At 43.3% G+C, this 17,896-nt stretch overlaps 1 protein-coding gene across 1 annotated transcript; it reads left to right on the forward strand.

The window, feature by feature from the left end:
- The first annotated feature begins 4,446 nt into the window (after positions 1-4,446).
- Positions 4,447-8,966, forward strand: LOC136432434 (tetratricopeptide repeat protein 28-like). Its single transcript, XM_066423722.1, has 3 exons — positions 4,447-6,310; positions 6,624-7,126; positions 7,770-8,966. Exons 1-3 carry the CDS (start codon positions 4,447-4,449, stop codon positions 8,229-8,231), a joined length of 2,829 nt encoding a protein of 942 aa, XP_066279819.1. The 3' UTR covers positions 8,232-8,966.
- Positions 8,967-17,896: the final 8,930 nt, after the last annotated feature.

Consider the following 17,896-nt stretch of genomic DNA (forward strand, 5'->3'; position numbering starts at 1 on the left):
CTTATTCTTTCTTCTTCTTTTATCTTCTTGTCCTGCCCAAAACTAGGTAGATGTGGGGTGGTAGCTTTAGTAATGGTATTGCAGAAAGTTATATGTACCTTATGTACCTTATGGTACGGATGTTATATTATTTGAGATGTAGGTACCTTTAGAAAAGGTGAATACACTTGGCCATAAATTATGCTAATGTGCAGGCTACGGATGTCATACTTCACATGTAGGTACCTTTAGGAAGGTTAGATACACCAAGGACATTATATAGGATATACCTGGACATGCTAATAAGGACCTCCTTTCCATAATTAATGCAGAAACTTCATAATTCCCGTACAGTAAATGCTAAGGATGTCATTTGAGGTGTAGGGAATGGGAGGGGAATATCCTGCATTTCTTCGAAAATGTTGCCTTTCTAGTTATAAATGATACCAGAAGGAACACGCATCTATATTCAAATCAAAGAAATGGTTCAAATAGTTCAATTGGACCGTGTTTAAAGGCTTTTTGTGTCTTATATGGGACAGCTTTAGACAATCTATATAAAGGTGGGGCCTTTGCTTGACCATAGGGTCTGCAGCCATATACACCTGTATGCATAATAACCGTTTAATTGCACAGAGAACACCGATTTTATTTATTGAACGTTGTGAATACCGCTGTATATATGCAGCTTTTCACCGAGAACGCTAGATATACCTGGATTCTATTCCCGAAGATGGTATTCAGGTATGAGGAATGTACTTTGCAAATATTTTCAGTAGCATAACTAGCGTTGTGTTTGTGGGGTTTGCGCTTCAATAGCATAACTCAAGAAGATAAGGCTGTATTTTTATGGAATTTGGTACGTAGTTAAACAGACCTTGACCAATCAAAGAAATGATTAATTGGTACTTCATATTCGTGACGTATACAAGTTATGTACAAGTGAGCATTTGTACGACTTAATACCTCAATGTATGACTTAATACATTATGCAAATTAGGTAAATTCCATAGCTATGAGGTCGCCGAACTTCAAACATACAATTTGTTATTTAAAAAAATCCATTGATTCATTCCAGAGGCCATCACTACAGGATAAAGTGCATCACAGAGCTGTAGTGGAGGGATAACAAAACAAGAGAAGCAACGTTATATTTATTACCTGCTAGGAAGTTCAATATAGATACAATCATACCTAGACTTCACACGACATATATGATTGGAAATGGCAGACCATGAACTTCATAGTAACAAACATGGACATGATGGAATGGAGAAAGTTGAAGAACGGGAAGACGAAGATGTGTATGTCCCCTTGGAAGTGAATAGTTTAGTTGCTTCAGGAGCAGATGAAACTTACGAGGGTAGGAATACAGATGACGCAAACGTCGGCGACGAGGGAGACCCGTTCAATGGAAACGTGGAAGAGTCTCAACATGAAGCCACGAAGAAAGAAGAACCTTTTAACGATGACCTAGTCAAGGCAGATCACCACGAAGCCACCACAGAGAATGACGACTTCCTTAGTATAAGTGAAAATAGTAGCAGCCCACAAGACAGTCTCCGATCACAAGAAACGGACGAACTATTCGAATCTTCTTGTCAACTGCGTACACAAGATGGCGAGGTTCACGGTTCAACATTAGAGATAATGACAGAGGAGGAAGCCCTGGCGTATGCCATTCAACTATCGCTACTAACAGGAGACATGTCAACAAGAGAGGACCAGCTGTCGGATACCGATGTTCACCCACAAACGGAAGGTAAAGAGAAAGCGGTACCCACAGCACAGGCAGAGAGTCAAGATCAGGAAGGTCACATCACGTACCAAGTCGAAGTTGATAAAACCTATGATGAGCTATTGTGTAGTGCACAGAGCTGTGTTGACATCGGGTTATACAGCGCCGCAGAGAAGGAGTTCGCGGCAGCTCTTAAGATTGCCTGCCGCCAAGGCGGATTCGAAGAAGACGCCAAGGTTTCGTACTGTCTACAGCGCCTCGGAGACGTTTACATGCAGGGCGCAGCCAAAAGAAATGATGCCGAGATGGTTACGAAATCGATAGCGCTGTACAATTCTGCTCTTGTTCGATGTAAGAACGCAGAAAGGTGGCAATGTCTAGTCGACTCATTGAAGCAAGCAGAGAAGACGTTTCTAGAGGGAATCTTAGGCGAGGACGCGTCTCAAACTGCATCGCCGTATAGTCTTGACCAAGAACACAAGATCGTGCTGCAAAGCATTCGCGAAACGACTCGTGAAGCTCTCGCTGTTCTCGCCCACAAATTCAACCCCTACTCACCGGCCCTGACGCAAGAGCAAAGGACAGACATAGAGAGAGAAAGATGTATCGGAGTACAAGCCGTCTTCAGTGAGATCCACGAAGCCTTGAAACAGTTTCTTCGCAAACTTCTTTCCGAGTGCTTCGATGTCCTTGGTGACCCGCCATCTGGATACACTGTCATTGGGTTAGGGTCGTTCGCTAGGAAGGAAATGACACCTTACTCTGACATAGAGTTCGCCATCTTGGTAGATGACAGCGGCGACGAGGTGAAACAGTTCTTCATGAATGTCTCCCGATATCTTCACATCAAGGTGTTAAACCTTGGAGAAACCATACTCCCATCTGTTGGAATCAAGTCCCTCAACGACTTTTACTCTGAGGATCCCACGGCGTCTTGGTTCTACGACGACGGGCCAAGAGGCTTGTCATTTGATGGGGCAATGCCGTGGGCCTGTAAAGTACCGTTCGGAAGACCACCGACTAAGAACAAACCCTTTCCCCTTGACCTGGTGAAAACTCCCGAAGAAATGGCGCAGCTTCAAACGGAAGACAGAGCTGCAAAAGAAGGCTATCACCTTGCTGAGGTAATGGAACAAACGGCGTTCATTGCTGGGGACGCCAACCTTTTGGAAGACTACCGTGCGCGGGTGAGGGACATACTAGATGCGCCAACTGGAAGGGGGGTTGATGCGGACTGTCCGAACCAAGCGACATCTCACGGGGCTTAGATCTGATGTAGCTAAGTTCCACACCACCTTACACGACCTAGACATGGCAGGAAGAGTCATGCAAGCCAAAAGAGACATGCATCGGTTGCCAAGCCTCGTAGTTTCAGGACTGGGATTGTTTCATGGATGCAAAAACCACTCTCCGTGGGACATCATTGACGAGTTGGAGCAGAGAGGTAACCTCGATCCCGCGTCCTCGCACAACATCCGGGTCCTGATCTCCATAGCCAATGAGATGCGACTGCGCACGTACCTTGACAACAACAGCCAGAAGGATTCCTTCTCTTCATTGCCTGCATTGCCACAACTCGCCGCCAAGTCTAACGAATCAAGCAAGGACAAAGTACAAAACGTGTATCATTTTCCAACATCAGAGATGATCTCTCGCTACTACTACACGATGATACCCTTAGAAGAAACCATCAAGATGTTTGTCGAAGAGATCGCGACAAGTGAGCGATCAGACGGCCTTCGCGTGAGGGAAAACCTGTATGACGATGGACCGATCTGTCGAGCATTAGTACATCTTCACCTGCTTCAGTTCGAGGAGGCGAAACAAAGTATGTACGAAGCGTTACAGCAACCGGACAGAGACGGTAACCCGGATAGGACGTGCAGTATACTGCAACATGCCGGGATGATATGCGTGGAACTTGGGCTACAGGAGGAAGCTAGGAAATGTTTTCAGGAGGCCCTCGAGATCTGGCCTAAGACTACATCTTCTGCTGCTCATCTTCAAGCACATCTGCTGAACGCTATTGGAGCCACGTTCGTCGATGATCCCGCATCTATGCGAAGGTATTGCCAAGAGTCACTGCGTGTTCGCGAGAAGCTTTTTCGAGGGGAAGTTCCACACGAAGAAGAGGCCGGGGTCAACCAGAACATTGCGGTGTCGTGGATCAAGGAAGGACAACGCAGCAAGGCGATACAATCATTCTCAAAAGCCCTATCAGTTGTTAGCGATGGAGTCGTAAGCCCGTTAGCGGTTACCATTCTATCAAACATGGCCAGCTGTTACAGTGACATGGACCTGTTTGAAGAAGCAACCGTCTACGCCGAGAGAGCTGCCAACATGGCGAAAACACTGTACGGAGAGGACACCGCTCATCCGACACTGGCTTTGGTCCTCTTTTCGTTGGGCAAGATCTATTCCCAAAGGGAGCTACATCAAGATGCTCTTTCCTGTCACAGCCTGGCGTTAGAAATCCGAAACCGTCTGTATGGGAGAGAAGCTACACACGAACGCAGGGCAGAGTTACTAAAAGCTGTTGCCCATAGTTTGCTCCGGCTAAATGAGTACGACGAAGCAATCCGTCATTATGAAGAGGCACTGGCTTTAAGGAAGTCAACAGAAAAGAGCGTTTACTACAACAACGAAACAGGCAGCTTACTCAATCTCTTGGGACATGCACACACAATGAGCGGAAACCCGGAGGAAGCAACAGAGTACCAGATGAAGCAATGAAGGTTGGGGAAGCCATCTACTTCGGTCAAAAACGCTCCTTCCAGACTGAAGAAATGGTCGATTCCTTACTCTATCTTGCGGAGACACACGTAAGAAGAAACGACTACAAGCAAGCTGTAGAGTATTACAAGGCCTTTCTTCGCGCAAGGCAGCAATTTCCCGGATTTCACTCAGACGAAAATTTCGCTAGAGCCCTCAACAACTTAGGTATCGCGTACATGACTCTTGGAGAAGATTCGGCGGCGGCGGAGTTCTTAATGGAAGCTCTTGACACACTGAGGAACGTTCCACATGGAAATGATGGTAGAGCCATCGTGGCCTGTGTTTACAACCTAGGCCATGTCCTCTACAACGTAGGGGACTATCAAGCGGCCCGAGGTTACTACGAGGAGATTGCAAACATGAAACGCCGTGGCGAGGCGGAGACAGCCGACATGGACCCAGTCGTACTTCTGTCGTACCTAGCAGCCACGTATCAGAAGTTAGGTGACCACAATCGGGCGATTCAGATGTGCCAAGAAGCAGTCGAGATCCACAAAGGGGACGACACTAAGTGTACGCCAGCTACGATGGGAAAGATCCACAAGTTGCTCGGAAGAAGCCTCCTCGTTGCCGAGCGTCATCAGGATGCCATCACACACCTCGAAAAAGCTGTAGATCTGTTGCAAATGTTGGACGTAGAAGAGAAAACACAACTAAACGAAATTGTGTCCTTGTACCAGAACATTGCAACGGCGTACAATCATACAGGGCGGTCACAGTCTGCAGCAGCTAACTATACAAAGGCTCTTGGCACCCTAAAGATGATACACGGAGAAGATGCGTGCCACATTGATATTGCAGGGACCTTGTTCAACATGGCCAAGTCGTTCGTAGATTTTTCGAGGAGCGGGGTCCTCTTCAGCAGGAGCTACCGTGAAAGGGCCGCACTGTTGTTCGAGGAAGCGGTCACCATGACTCGGCGTCTGGACAACGATCTGGACACACGGAAACTTCGAGCATCATGTCTGAACAACATGGCGGATTTACATTTTGACCTCCAGGATTTTGTTAAAGCAGCGACGTTCTACGAAGAGCTATCGAGCGAGATATCTTCTCTTCCGATCGGTACGTACAGCGATCTGGAAGCGTCAGCGTTGTTCTACAACCTTGGCGTCTCCTTTCAGCGCAGCAACGAAGCCGCGAAAGCAATCAACGCTTTAGAAAAGGCATTGGGGATGAAGAGGCTGATCTTGGAAGGAGAAGATGGGATGAACAGTATCGCAATGACACTCCAGGCCTTAGGCGACAGCCTGTTTCTTGATCGTCGCTATGCTGAAGCAGTCAAACATCTTGAAGAAGCGATGGATATGAGAAGGAACATTTCCCATGATCGCGACACCCTAGAGATGTCATCCACTTTGAACAGCCTTGGACTTGCCCTTTTCTACGATGGAGACAAAGAGAGAGGAATAGAGCATTTGGAACATGCTGTCCGAATCAGAAGGGATGTCCTAGGGGCGTTTCATCCCAAACTGGCAGAATCTCTGTCAAATCTGGGAAACATCTATGGCCAAAGTGGCGATACCGAAGAAGGGATCCGTTGTTACAAAGAAGCGCTCGGCATTTGGGAGGACTACCACGGGAGGGACTGTCCTAGTACCGAGGTGACCACAGCTCTGTACACCATAGCTACTGAATACGCCCGGCTGGGCCAAGAGGACGAGTCTGCAGCTTACTATAGGCGGACTCTCCACCAAATCAGGTCTCTGGTACGACTGAAAGGAAAGATACCCGACGGACTTGTCAGGATCGCCTTACGGACTGTTTCTGTCCTACTTAGGAGAGATTCACAGGTCGAACATGGCATCGACGTCCAAGGTAAGTTTATTATTGAAAAAGGAGATGTCATCATCATCTCATCATCTTGCCGAGAGATATAAGCTAGCATGATACCCATGATGGGGAGAAATATACATGTATATCCAAAACCGGCGATGCCTCTGGACATGCCGCATAGAATTGTGAGCATGGTATGAATATTGTAAGACGAGGGATCTAATAGAAAATTGATAAACAAGGTGTTGAACATTTGTAAAACTACATTCAATGAGGTTACTTAGAAAAAAACCGTGTCTCAACATTGGTTACATTCTGTCAGAAAAAAACAAAACAATTGCTGGTTCATCTACAGAAGAGCACATCGGTGAGATGGCAGGGGTGCAGCCAGTCTTAGAAGTCGTGACATATCTGTCGAGATACATGACAGTGACTTCTCCTGAGAACGGCGACATGGATCTCGTCATGTTGGCCCTAATACTCATCACGGACAACAGGTCGTCCACAACGCACGACGCCGAGAAGGCCATTGCAGAAGAATTTACTAACCGTCAAGGTGCAGTCTCCCTGGCCAAGTACGTCATACATGTCAGTGCGACCGTGACGTCATTTCCGGAAAGTGTCCAACAGCTGGGACAGGACGTCGTCACCCCGGTCAGTACAACTGTGACGTCATTTCCGGAGAGTGTCCAGCAGGTGTGGCAGGACGTCGTCACCCTGCGCACGGCGGTGTGGAGTCTGTCGGCACACGGGGGCGAGTTCTGCCGAAAGCTGGCGGAGGGGCGACTGCTCACGTACCTGCTGACGGAACTCGGAGAAGGTGCAGACGATAACCGACTGCACTTGTCAGAACCACCGGTAAGTTAATCTTTTCACCAACGGGGGCTACTTTCGAGATGTTGACTTATGTCTTTTCACTTCACTATATCATGATTAGTGCAGATGCCACAAGCAATTGTTGTCCACACAATAGTGTAAAGGGATGTCCATAACGTTTGTTAAGAAGGTTATGATTTCGTGTGTGTGTGTGTGCGTGTGTGTGTGTGTGTGGGGGGGGGGGTGCGTGTGTGTGTGTGTGTGTGTGTGTGTGTGTGTGTGCATGTCTGTTAATTGTATAACCTGAGACGTCGTGGATGGATCTTTAGGACATTTTGGTAGATGTTTGCAAAATGAAGAAGTGATTACATACTGGGCCCCCAGGCGGCTTTCCGAGGTACTGCAGCAGAACTTCTGGTTTCGATGTCTCGTGTGCTGGACAAGCTGTGGTCACGATTTTTGGGTGGTAGATTGCTCTTGTGTATGTAAAAAAAGTGACAGAAATTGAAGCCCACTCGCAGCTTTCTTTGGAACTGCAGGAGAGTTTTAGTTGACCTGTAAGTACCTTTGATGAAGACCAGATGAATGTAATATGTAAAAAAGGTAAGATGTATGGATTATGCATATCAGGACTTGATTTGCATACTTATTGAGGTAAATGTTTATATTCTTATATATGACTCAGGACTTCCGGACATTCCTGCTGACGTCAGCTACCAGCATTCTGTACAACTGCGCACGCGTGCAGGCCTGTCGTCATCACTTCCACCATGACGCGTACGACAAGGTGCCCGTTCTACTCATGCGCCACATCCTCGACGGAGATGACGTCACCATCGTGCGTGACGTCATTCTAACGCTTGCGCACATCATGAGTGACAGTGAAGATGGCTTCGAGGTCCCTTATGTTAGAGAAGAAGTGATACAAGACTTTCTTACCACTATCGAGAAATCACGTGAAGAACTTTCTCCAGAATACTCACAGGGAGAGATGTTGCTAGGGGTGAAGTTCTTGGTTCGAAATGAACAAAATAGAGAGAAGGTTATTGGCCAGAAGGGAGTAGACTTGTTAGAGAAAGTACTGGAGGGTGATCAGGAAGATGTGTTAGATATAGCAGCTAGTGTCGTGTGGCTTCTGCTTCAATAGTCAGCGTTTTCCGCGTTTATATGTACAATGTTGTGATAAGTATATATTTAGACCAGAGATGTACTTATCCAGCAAAAAGTGACATATTCGCATATCTTATAAATGTCGTAAGCAAACACTGAAATATTTAAACTAAAAAAATTGTTAATTCGTTCACACATGTTTTAACAAAAGAGACGTGCAAACCGTAGATTCGGATGTAGTATGGTACATGTTTTTCTTTCTCTCCTTTAGTTATGCAACATATACTGCATTTAGCCTATTTGGCATGAATATACAACAATGTCATTGTCATTACAATAAGGAACAATATAATTTGTGAAAAGAATATGAAGGGATGGGATGTATAGTGTTTTAACTTCTAATTGGAAGCTCAACCGTGTTGAGCGCAATGATGACTTTTTAAGTTTTATTGTTTAATGCAAGTGATTTTTATTTCAACCTTGATTATTGCCCGTGCACCAGCACAAATAATGTAACATATCCAACACGGTCAGTGTGAATTTTGGATCATGTCAGCTTAGAGTATATATTCGGTTATAGATTGGTACATTTGGAGCAATATATCCAAGTGATAGACAACTGCTATGAAACGTAAAAAAACATGTACACGTTGTGTTTACTATTGAATTGCTTCTGATCTTACGAAATATCACGATAATATCTAACAATACTTTGTCCATCTTAACTAGCCTGGGTGCCATCCTAGTTACTTTACCAAGTCTCCCCTACCCCCTATAGCTACCCCTAGCCCAGGGCCGCGCCCGTATACAGCTAAGGAAATGACCTATCCCGGCTGATACAGGTCGATATATACATATGTAATGATGATGACAGTATACCCTCCCCTTGCCAGCTAGATCACTCTTTAAAATATCAACGCTTTCTCTATATGGTATTCCGAAAAGAAGGCGATCTCTGACTCTGTATCGATATTCGAAAACATACACCATCCACTTTTTCCTCAGGACTTTGCATTGACAAGTGCACTGTACTTTGTTTCCAAGTACATGAACCAGCAACGTGTCAGGTTATCGACAAACTTGAATGCATGAACAAGTCTTTGTGAGTACAGAATATTTACCGGTCGTTTTAGTTGCCAACGGTCCAGAAAAGCCACGCAACCTACGTATGCTTGAAGTACATCTCAATAGCATCAAGCGGTGACAGCAAATACCGTGTTGGTACAACGCATGTTATCCCGAAGGGCGATTATATGGCCCAGTAAACAATACAGATATGAAATACATAATAGATCCAGAATTTTGAAAGATGAATATCATATGGCACAGTTATAAGGCCGGATAAATAATAAAGATATAAGGTACAGAATGTTTACAGAAGAATGCCATATCTCACGTGCACGGTTATACGGCCGGCTAGTTCAAGGATATTGTAATTAGAAATTAGGTCATCAACATTTCGTTTCCCTAGTAGCAAATAAGAACCTATTTGGTACACTAACGTTTAGGATGATACATTTCAATAAATAAATAAATATATTTGTGATTTAGTGTGAATTAACTTACTTTAAAGATTGTTGTGTTGAAACATGATTCGTAATCTGCTTATCACCAACACAAGAGTTAACATCACCTCAAAGGCTATCATATAATATCACATCTGTTCTAACGTTATAAAATCATTATGACGAATGACACAAAGGATGGCCTTGGGTGAAATGGTCATGCGAACGCATGCAGCGACACCTGGCGGAAGAAGGAAACCAGAAAGTGCAGACATGGCAGAGGTGAGCAGAGGGGAGGTACAGTCTCCGTACGTGGATTGGACAACAATATATGATTTGCCAGTACACTGACATTACGGATAGCGAAGAACATGCACAGAGGGGGTGATCATGCAGAACATTTCTACAATACCAGTTTTAGAGCTACCACCCTACATCTACTTGGTTTGTGAAGAAGAAGAACACGCCAGCAAAAATATATATTCCCTCCCTATATAGGGAGGGGGATATGGTCAGCTCCTAGAGCTCTGAGGCTTCACGGAACTCCGGAGTCCGGAACTTGCCGACATTGTCCGCAAAAGGCCAGCAATGTGTCGGCTTGTCGTGTACGCATAAAACTCGTTATGTACTAGCACAAAATACGTCAGCTTCAACGTTCACAAAAACAATTAGGTCTTCATTTGCATAGTTGATATCTATTCATATTTCTCTCTTTCTGAGTTACATATGTTTGAGAGTCCTATCGTGAAATGCGGCGGATGTATAAACTTTCCTCATTAATTATGCACATTGAATACATATTTGCATAATAATCATGTACATCATCACTCAAGCTATCTACATACCAAAAATCATGACCATCCATCAAGCCCTTCTTGAGTTATTCCTTTTCAAAGTCTGAAGCAAAACCTGCTCCTGCAGTGCCAAAAATGCCGCTAGGGTGCCCAAACCTATACCACTTACTCTCTTCCCTAAAAGCTATCTACCACTAAAATTCGTGACCATAGCATGTCCAGAATACGAGATATCAAACCCAGAAGTTCTGCTGCAGTACCGTAACAAGTCACTAGGGGGCCGAAAATGTCATCATTTGGAGATCTCATCAAGACCTACCCACATACCAAATTTCAAGACAATCCATCCAGGCCTTTTTCCAGTTACTCTGCATTTCTACATACATACATACATACATACATACATACATACATACATACATACATACATACATACATACACACATACAAACGCTGCCCAAAAGATAATCATCACTCAAGCTATATACACACCAAACATTATGGCCATCCGTCAACCGTTCCTTATTCCTTTTCAAATTCTGAAATAAAACCTGCTCCTGCAGTTCCAATAGGGGGCCCAGATCTACACAACTTAATCTCCTTTAATTTTTTCATGACAATACGCCATTTACATTATTTTTCATATTCATCCTTTTTCCATTATCTTTCTACTGAAATACGCAAATAATATAAAAACTGACTCGTATTAGAGTAAAAGAGTTTCGTTTACACGTTTTGCATTTTCAACCAGTTTTAATATCTCACCAACGTAATGATATATATCTAATTTACTTGAATACTAGTACATACTTTATTTGAATACATATTTCTAGGTTAGTCAGAGAGGAAGCTACATTACAAGAATTTTTAAATTTATAATTAAAGGAATCTTAGAACTTATCATGTAATATAATATTGTATACAATAATTGTAACCATAACAAAATCGGATTAGACTGATGTTCATCATTATGATAACTAGAGTTTTACGGCCTCATATCACTACCCATATTTACTTTCTCATAAACGAAGCAAGTAACTAGAAGGGCAACATTTGCGGGAGCAAATGCAACATGTTTCGCCCATTTCCCTCCCCATGCAAAAAGCGACTGTGGCATAGAGGCTAACGTTTGTTGTATGTCTGCAATGTTGGTATTTGAATGAATAATTGAAATTCAATGTACTTGGTATTTATCCTAGTTGGTTTCGTATTAAAAGAGTAAATTATGTTTACTTCGAGTAAATGCAGGACCGATAATGCAATATGGCGCTGGCATGACACTGTTAATATATGCAAAAAGGTGACCAACAAAACTTCGCCATCAAGCCGACTATCTGGTAACGTTACCACAAACAAAACAAGTTGCAGACGATTGTGTGTGGTGAAATCTTCGGCTTTTTTGAACAAGTGCGAGTGGTTGCGATGAAAATACTATTTTTAGTACAACGCTACGCCACACATTTTGTTTAATGCGCTATCGATCAGCGCCGATATTCAAGACTTCCCCGCGGCCCGATAGTGTAGATATGTAACAGGGGTTTACGCAAGGAGGTTGAAAATTCTTAGGTTTACGTCATTTTTAGCCAAAAACTTTAAGCAATTACTCGAAGCAAGGGCCTCCTTGCTCAAGGTAAATTTTCATGCACTTCACAACTCTCTATTGTTATTGTTAATGTTATTGTCAACGTCTCGACACGGGATGTTTCCTAAGGTGGAAAACTTTGGACACTTTGTGTGCACTATTGTGCGCACTGCACTGGTGTCCAATCTTGGAGACACGGGTAGAAAATTAGTGTACATGGCGAGGAAATGTCAGGTTTCACCATAGTGTCCAAGCTTGCAGACTTGTAGAAATCTTTGTTTCCATGCAGTGTTAAAATAAGAAAAACACCAGAAAAGCTTTGAACTTTCTCAATTGCACTTAACTTCAGTAGGACACAACAATAACAACACAAGGATGTTAAGGAGTAGTGAAGTTGTGCCTGCACCAGTAGTGCCCCTAATTAAATTGACTATTTCAACCAATCAGGTTGAGCTTGATAAATCTGCGCTCTCTCATTGGCTGACCGAATTAGTCCACCCGGCCAGATGAATAAAGATGTGACCTATAGGTCAGTGACCCCATATGAGGAAAATAGCCGATCTTCTTCCCAAAACACCCTCTAAAATCGTATTTCGAAGTGTTGTATGCCGAAAGTGCGAATGGGATTCTTTAAATATTTGTTCGACGTACCACCATAGCAAATTTCAGGTCATTTGGATGTATTTCCAGAGCACAGGAGGCCAAAATGTACGTTTTTGGTCAGAAAAACCTCAATAAAATCACTTTCAAGGTCAATATCGAACAAATGAAAAAGGCTCCCAGGGTATTTACCCACTCTACCTGTATACCAAATTTCAGCTCAGTTGGTGCAGGGACGACCGAGCTGAGTCGATTACAAGATTTGACAGGAGAAAGAAACCATACGAACACAATATGTTGCGCCCAACAGTATGTTGGGCTCAACATAATTACAATGTCCTAATTTGCATCATTTCAACCTGACAGTATTAACTACTACGTACTTCATCAGTACAATGTTCTCAAAAGGGGTTAGGTGTTTTCATCTTTGTCTATTATGTTATTTTTTTATAGCCCTCTCTACCGTAATTATGTGTAAAAGGCGATAAAGAATTTTTACAGCAGTTCTATTTGTCAATGCAAATATTCCTAATTTACAAAATCTATGCCTCATGATGTTTACCACTCTCTGAAAGATAGATACATTTATGCCTGACAGACTTCGTAATTTTACATAGGATTCAAGCAACTGGTCCCGAGTTTTGCTCTGTTTTAGAAATGTTACCATGCTTTTGTGTTTTATACATAGCGATGTACATACGGCCAACAATAATTCAAAACCAAGCCTTCAAAGCATAGTCTTTAAACGATATGAAAACGGTCATCGTAAAACTTTTTTAAATTTTGTAATTATAGCATTTTTTCAGTCGTTTAGAATACAATACATTGATTATGTATCTCCTGTACATTTGATACCTTTTGGCTACTTTAAACAATATAGACAGGTTATTCAGGAATTGTATTTCTGATGAACAGTATGTTTAAAAAAGAAACGATTGTTGCTGCAAGCCAATCTTGTTTATAATTGAAATATTTTGGGTAAGTACCCGAAATGTACACACGGTTTGTCATTACACTATGGGTGTAATCTAAAGTTCGTAAAATTTTGGTGTGTTCCCTGATGACATTTTGTGATGCTTATCTTAAATTGTATCAGGCGCCAAAGCGTCATTTGGTGGATAGAGTTTAAAGCCCCTTCTCTGGGTTAACAGATGATATTCGTCATCGTCCGTTTTCTTTAAGTGTGCCAGACGATCAGTAGTTTGATAGTGCCCGTTTCAATTTCTACTTACTTATTTTACTTTGATCGAGCTTAATCTCGGTAGGTGAGAATCTTTCTTTGGTCCAATTCTGATTCACAGTCTAAAAACATACAAGCAGTTGCATATTGATTTTTTGATAGGTTTTAAATACTGATGCAAAAATGAAACAAAAACGTACGCGTGAAGTAAGAAAAACAATCTGGATCGTCGAATCACTATCATTGAGACCTGCTCGCGATTTGTGCAGGCTCTTTTTCTCCACCATTATCGGTCGTTGATCTTTATGTCTCTTTTCTGATCAAGCTATATTCTACTCCTGTCTTATACTCGGGTGAAACGATGGACAGTACTTCACCTATTCCAATTTTGTCTTCTTTTTTTTGGCAGCTGCTCCTGCATCCTTTGCCATTCCCTTTGCCCAATTCTCTGGATTTCCCCCGAATTCTTCCCACTCTTTCTCTCCTTTTATACAGCTTACAGTCTCGTCTGCTGCTACGCTGGGTACTGATGATACAACGCCACCCCCCGCTCGGACAGCTAACGCCCTCTTAAGCCCTCCTTTGGCCTCGTCAGTAATTGCAGCCTTAACCAATTTTTCTGTCGCGACTTCTCCTACCTTGGCCAATTTTTCTATCCCAACTTCTCCTCCCCCTTTTATGGCACCTGCTGCCACTCCCCTTATCCATTTCTCTGTCTTGTTCTTATTGTAGTATTCCCACTCCTTCCCTCCTTTTACGTAAGTTCCAGCCACGTCGACCGCAGTGTCGGCTGCTCCTTCGACAGCGCCACCTGCCCCGTGAACGCCAACCTTTACAGCCCCCTTCTTGATCCCTTCTTTCGTGGCAGTTGCAACCTTTGCCACACCTTTTGTCGCGACTGCTGCTCCCCCTCCTATGGCACCGCCTGCAGCTCCCTTTATCCACATTTTTGGATCGTTTCCGTAGTCTTCCCAATTCTTCTCTCCTTTTGCACAAGTTCCAACCTCACCGACTGCAGTGGTGGCCACTCCTTCTACAACGCCACCTGCCGCGTAGACACCAACTTTTACAGCCCCTCTCTTCAATCCTTCTTTCGCCACGTTGACAACTACAGCCTCAGCTACAGCTTCTGTCGCAGCTGCTGCTCCCCCTCCGACGACACCAAGGGCACCCCCGATTCCTGTCTCGATTGCATACTCTGTGCCGGAGATTTTCTCTCCCTTGAACGCCTTAACAGTTCCGTGAATGGCTGAACTGACACCAGCCCCTGATGCCACAGCACCTGCCAACAACGGTAGAGCTGCACCGCCAGTAAACAGAGTCAACGCAACCCCTCCGACGCAAAGAAGGACGCCCCCTGCTATAGCTGCAGACTTTTGTGCGATGTCATGTCCTTTGCCTACGTTACACATGCATGTGCATGTTACTTCCTCCTGACACATGCAAATACAACAACTGGCCTCAACCGTGCCGTCACATTTTCGACACTTCTTGCAAGGGTCACAAGGAGCCATCACTCTGAAGGAAAAAACGATAATTGTTGGTATTGAACTTCAAAGTACCCACCAATGAATAGCTACCCAGCCAGACTGTCTGAAGCTGTGAATAGTCGCACCAGACCAACGAGGCTGTACAAGGTACACGTGGCAAGTTCTTTGTCCTGGCTAGTCTTCGCCAATATGGCGTACTTCACTTTGGGTGAATAATAAGACCAACTTAAATTGAACGATCCATTACTACAAGGTGGGGTGGGGGTCAATGCAAGTTTTTAGATAGTGGATGCACTGACAAAGTTCCGGTAACGAGGACAAGCACGTGAAGACGGAGACGGTGGATGAAACCTAAAGCTTGTTACTGCTCGTCGTCAAAAACAACAGCCACATTAAAGTATGAAGGAGTGCTAGACATGTATCTTGTCCTCTCTACGGTTATGTTGGCACAACCAGATCTGGTCAACCGGAAGAAAATAAAGACCGGCAGTAATTAAGACCTTGATTTATGTACTTCGCGTCATATGTGGTTCGACCACTATTTTGGGTACCTCTACAATGTAGTATTCATCAGGTAACTTAGCTAGGTACACCAGTTTGCGCCATACCTTGAGTTTTCTCCCGTGACGTCTTACCTGCATCATACATATTACAAGGCTTATTATGGAGAGTGATTAATATTTACATGCTTATCACCCCCTGCAAGAGTTGATCATACACCATAGTGACCATATGAGTCCAGTCTGGATAGGGTTAATCATTTATGGTACTGGACTAGCATATGTGTCTAGTGCGTTGATATATGTTATAACTGGTAATGAAAAAATATGAGCATGTTGATATTATAGATCTATGGGCCACAAAGGTTTGATATTGCAGTGTTGTAAGTTAAAAGCGATGATGAAATGGTACAGTCAATATATATATGTATAGAATAAATCTTTATTCTATATCATACACATTTTGAAATACATAGAACATGTGACTTTTCCGTACCTAGCAGTGGTGCAGTTTTATTTGGAGCAGAGTACTCTCAAAGCAGAGGAGTGGGTCCGGGTGGTTTTTGGGTGTTTTTGTCAGGCTTTCTCTTTTGTCCCCTTTTCATTATGTCGCCAACCGTGTGTTGGACAAAAATGCCTAAACTGAACACGTTGAAAACCAGCCGGAGAGTAGTGAGTGCCCCATCTGTTTATTTACATGACCTTATAATAACTTTTAGGCAAGGCCCTCTCTTTATATGACCTGCTTTCAGGGACACTATCTCATGTCCCATTGTGAAATGCAGTGGATTTACAAACTTTCCTTACTAATAATGCAAATTAGCTCTTGATTTGCATGATTAGTCATTGATTATATTAAGCACCATCTGAGCTCTCTACATACCGAACATCACGACGATCTGTCAACCCCTTCTCAAGTTATTCATGTCCGAAGGTCAAAACAAAAACACCCACTGCAGTTCCAAACAAGCTGCTAGGGGGTACAAACTTACACAACTTACTTCCTGTGGCATGAACTATCTACCATAGCACTTTCAGAAGATATGCCCCAAAATTTTGAAGCTCCGCTGCAGTACCTTAGTTACCCACTAGAAGGCCCATTGTCGAATTTGACCTTCCTTTCTGTAAACCCTACCCATCCACTTAATATCATACAGAACCATCAACAGCTTCTCGAGTTATGCTGGCGACATACAAATACACATCCACGCAAAGCCCGCTGCAGTACCGACGGAAAATGCAAGGGGAACCATTTCTTAACTTGACCTCCGTTCCCACAACATGTACACACCTACAAAAAATCATGAAGATCCATTAACGTTTCCGACACTTCTTTTTGCCTACATACAAACACAAAAAATGCAAAGTCCGCTGCAGTACTGTTGAAAAACGCAAGGTGAACTATTTTCGGACTTGACCTTCCTTTGTACAACCACTACACACCTACCAAGAATCGTAAAGATTCATCGAAACTTTCTTGAGTTATGCTCCTGACATACCCACCCAACAGCTGGCTCAACCAAAAACATAATCTTCTTCGAGTACTAGTACTCGGCGAAGTTAATTAACAATACAGGTATGAGATACAGAATGTTGACAGGAGAACACAATATCGCACGGTCATATGGTCGGCTCAGTAAACAATACAGATACGAGATATACAATTTTGAAAGAAGAATATCATATGGCACAGTATACGGCCGGGTAAATAATACAGATATAAGATACAGACTGTTGAAAGAAAAAAATACCATATCTCACATGCACGGTTATACGGCCGGCCAGTTTTGATAAACAATACAGGTATATGAGATACAGAATGTTGACAGGAGAACAACACTGTATCGCACGGTTATACGGTCGACTTATTTAACAATACAGATACGAGATATAGAATTTTGAAAGAAGAATATCATATCGCACAGTTATAAGGCCGGATAAATAATACAGATATAAGATACAGATTGTTGACAGAAGAATGCCATATCTCACGGTTACGGCCGCTCAGATAACAATACAGATACGAGATACAGAATGTTGACAGATCTAGA

Source organism: Branchiostoma lanceolatum, chromosome 4, assembly GCF_035083965.1.
Source record: "Branchiostoma lanceolatum isolate klBraLanc5 chromosome 4, klBraLanc5.hap2, whole genome shotgun sequence".
Classification (NCBI taxonomy): domain Eukaryota; kingdom Metazoa; phylum Chordata; class Leptocardii; order Amphioxiformes; family Branchiostomatidae; genus Branchiostoma; species Branchiostoma lanceolatum.

Coding starts and splice junctions, on each gene's coding strand:
- LOC136432434 (XM_066423722.1), top strand. CDS start 4,447: ATGAAGGTTGGGGAAGCCATCTACTTCGGTCAAAAACGCTCCTTCCAG. Junction 6,311..6,623: donor ACATGGCATCGACGTCCAAG/GTAAGTTTATTA, acceptor GTTCATCTACAG/AAGAGCACATCGGTGAGATG. Junction 7,127..7,769: donor TGCACTTGTCAGAACCACCG/GTAAGTTAATCT, acceptor TATATGACTCAG/GACTTCCGGACATTCCTGCT.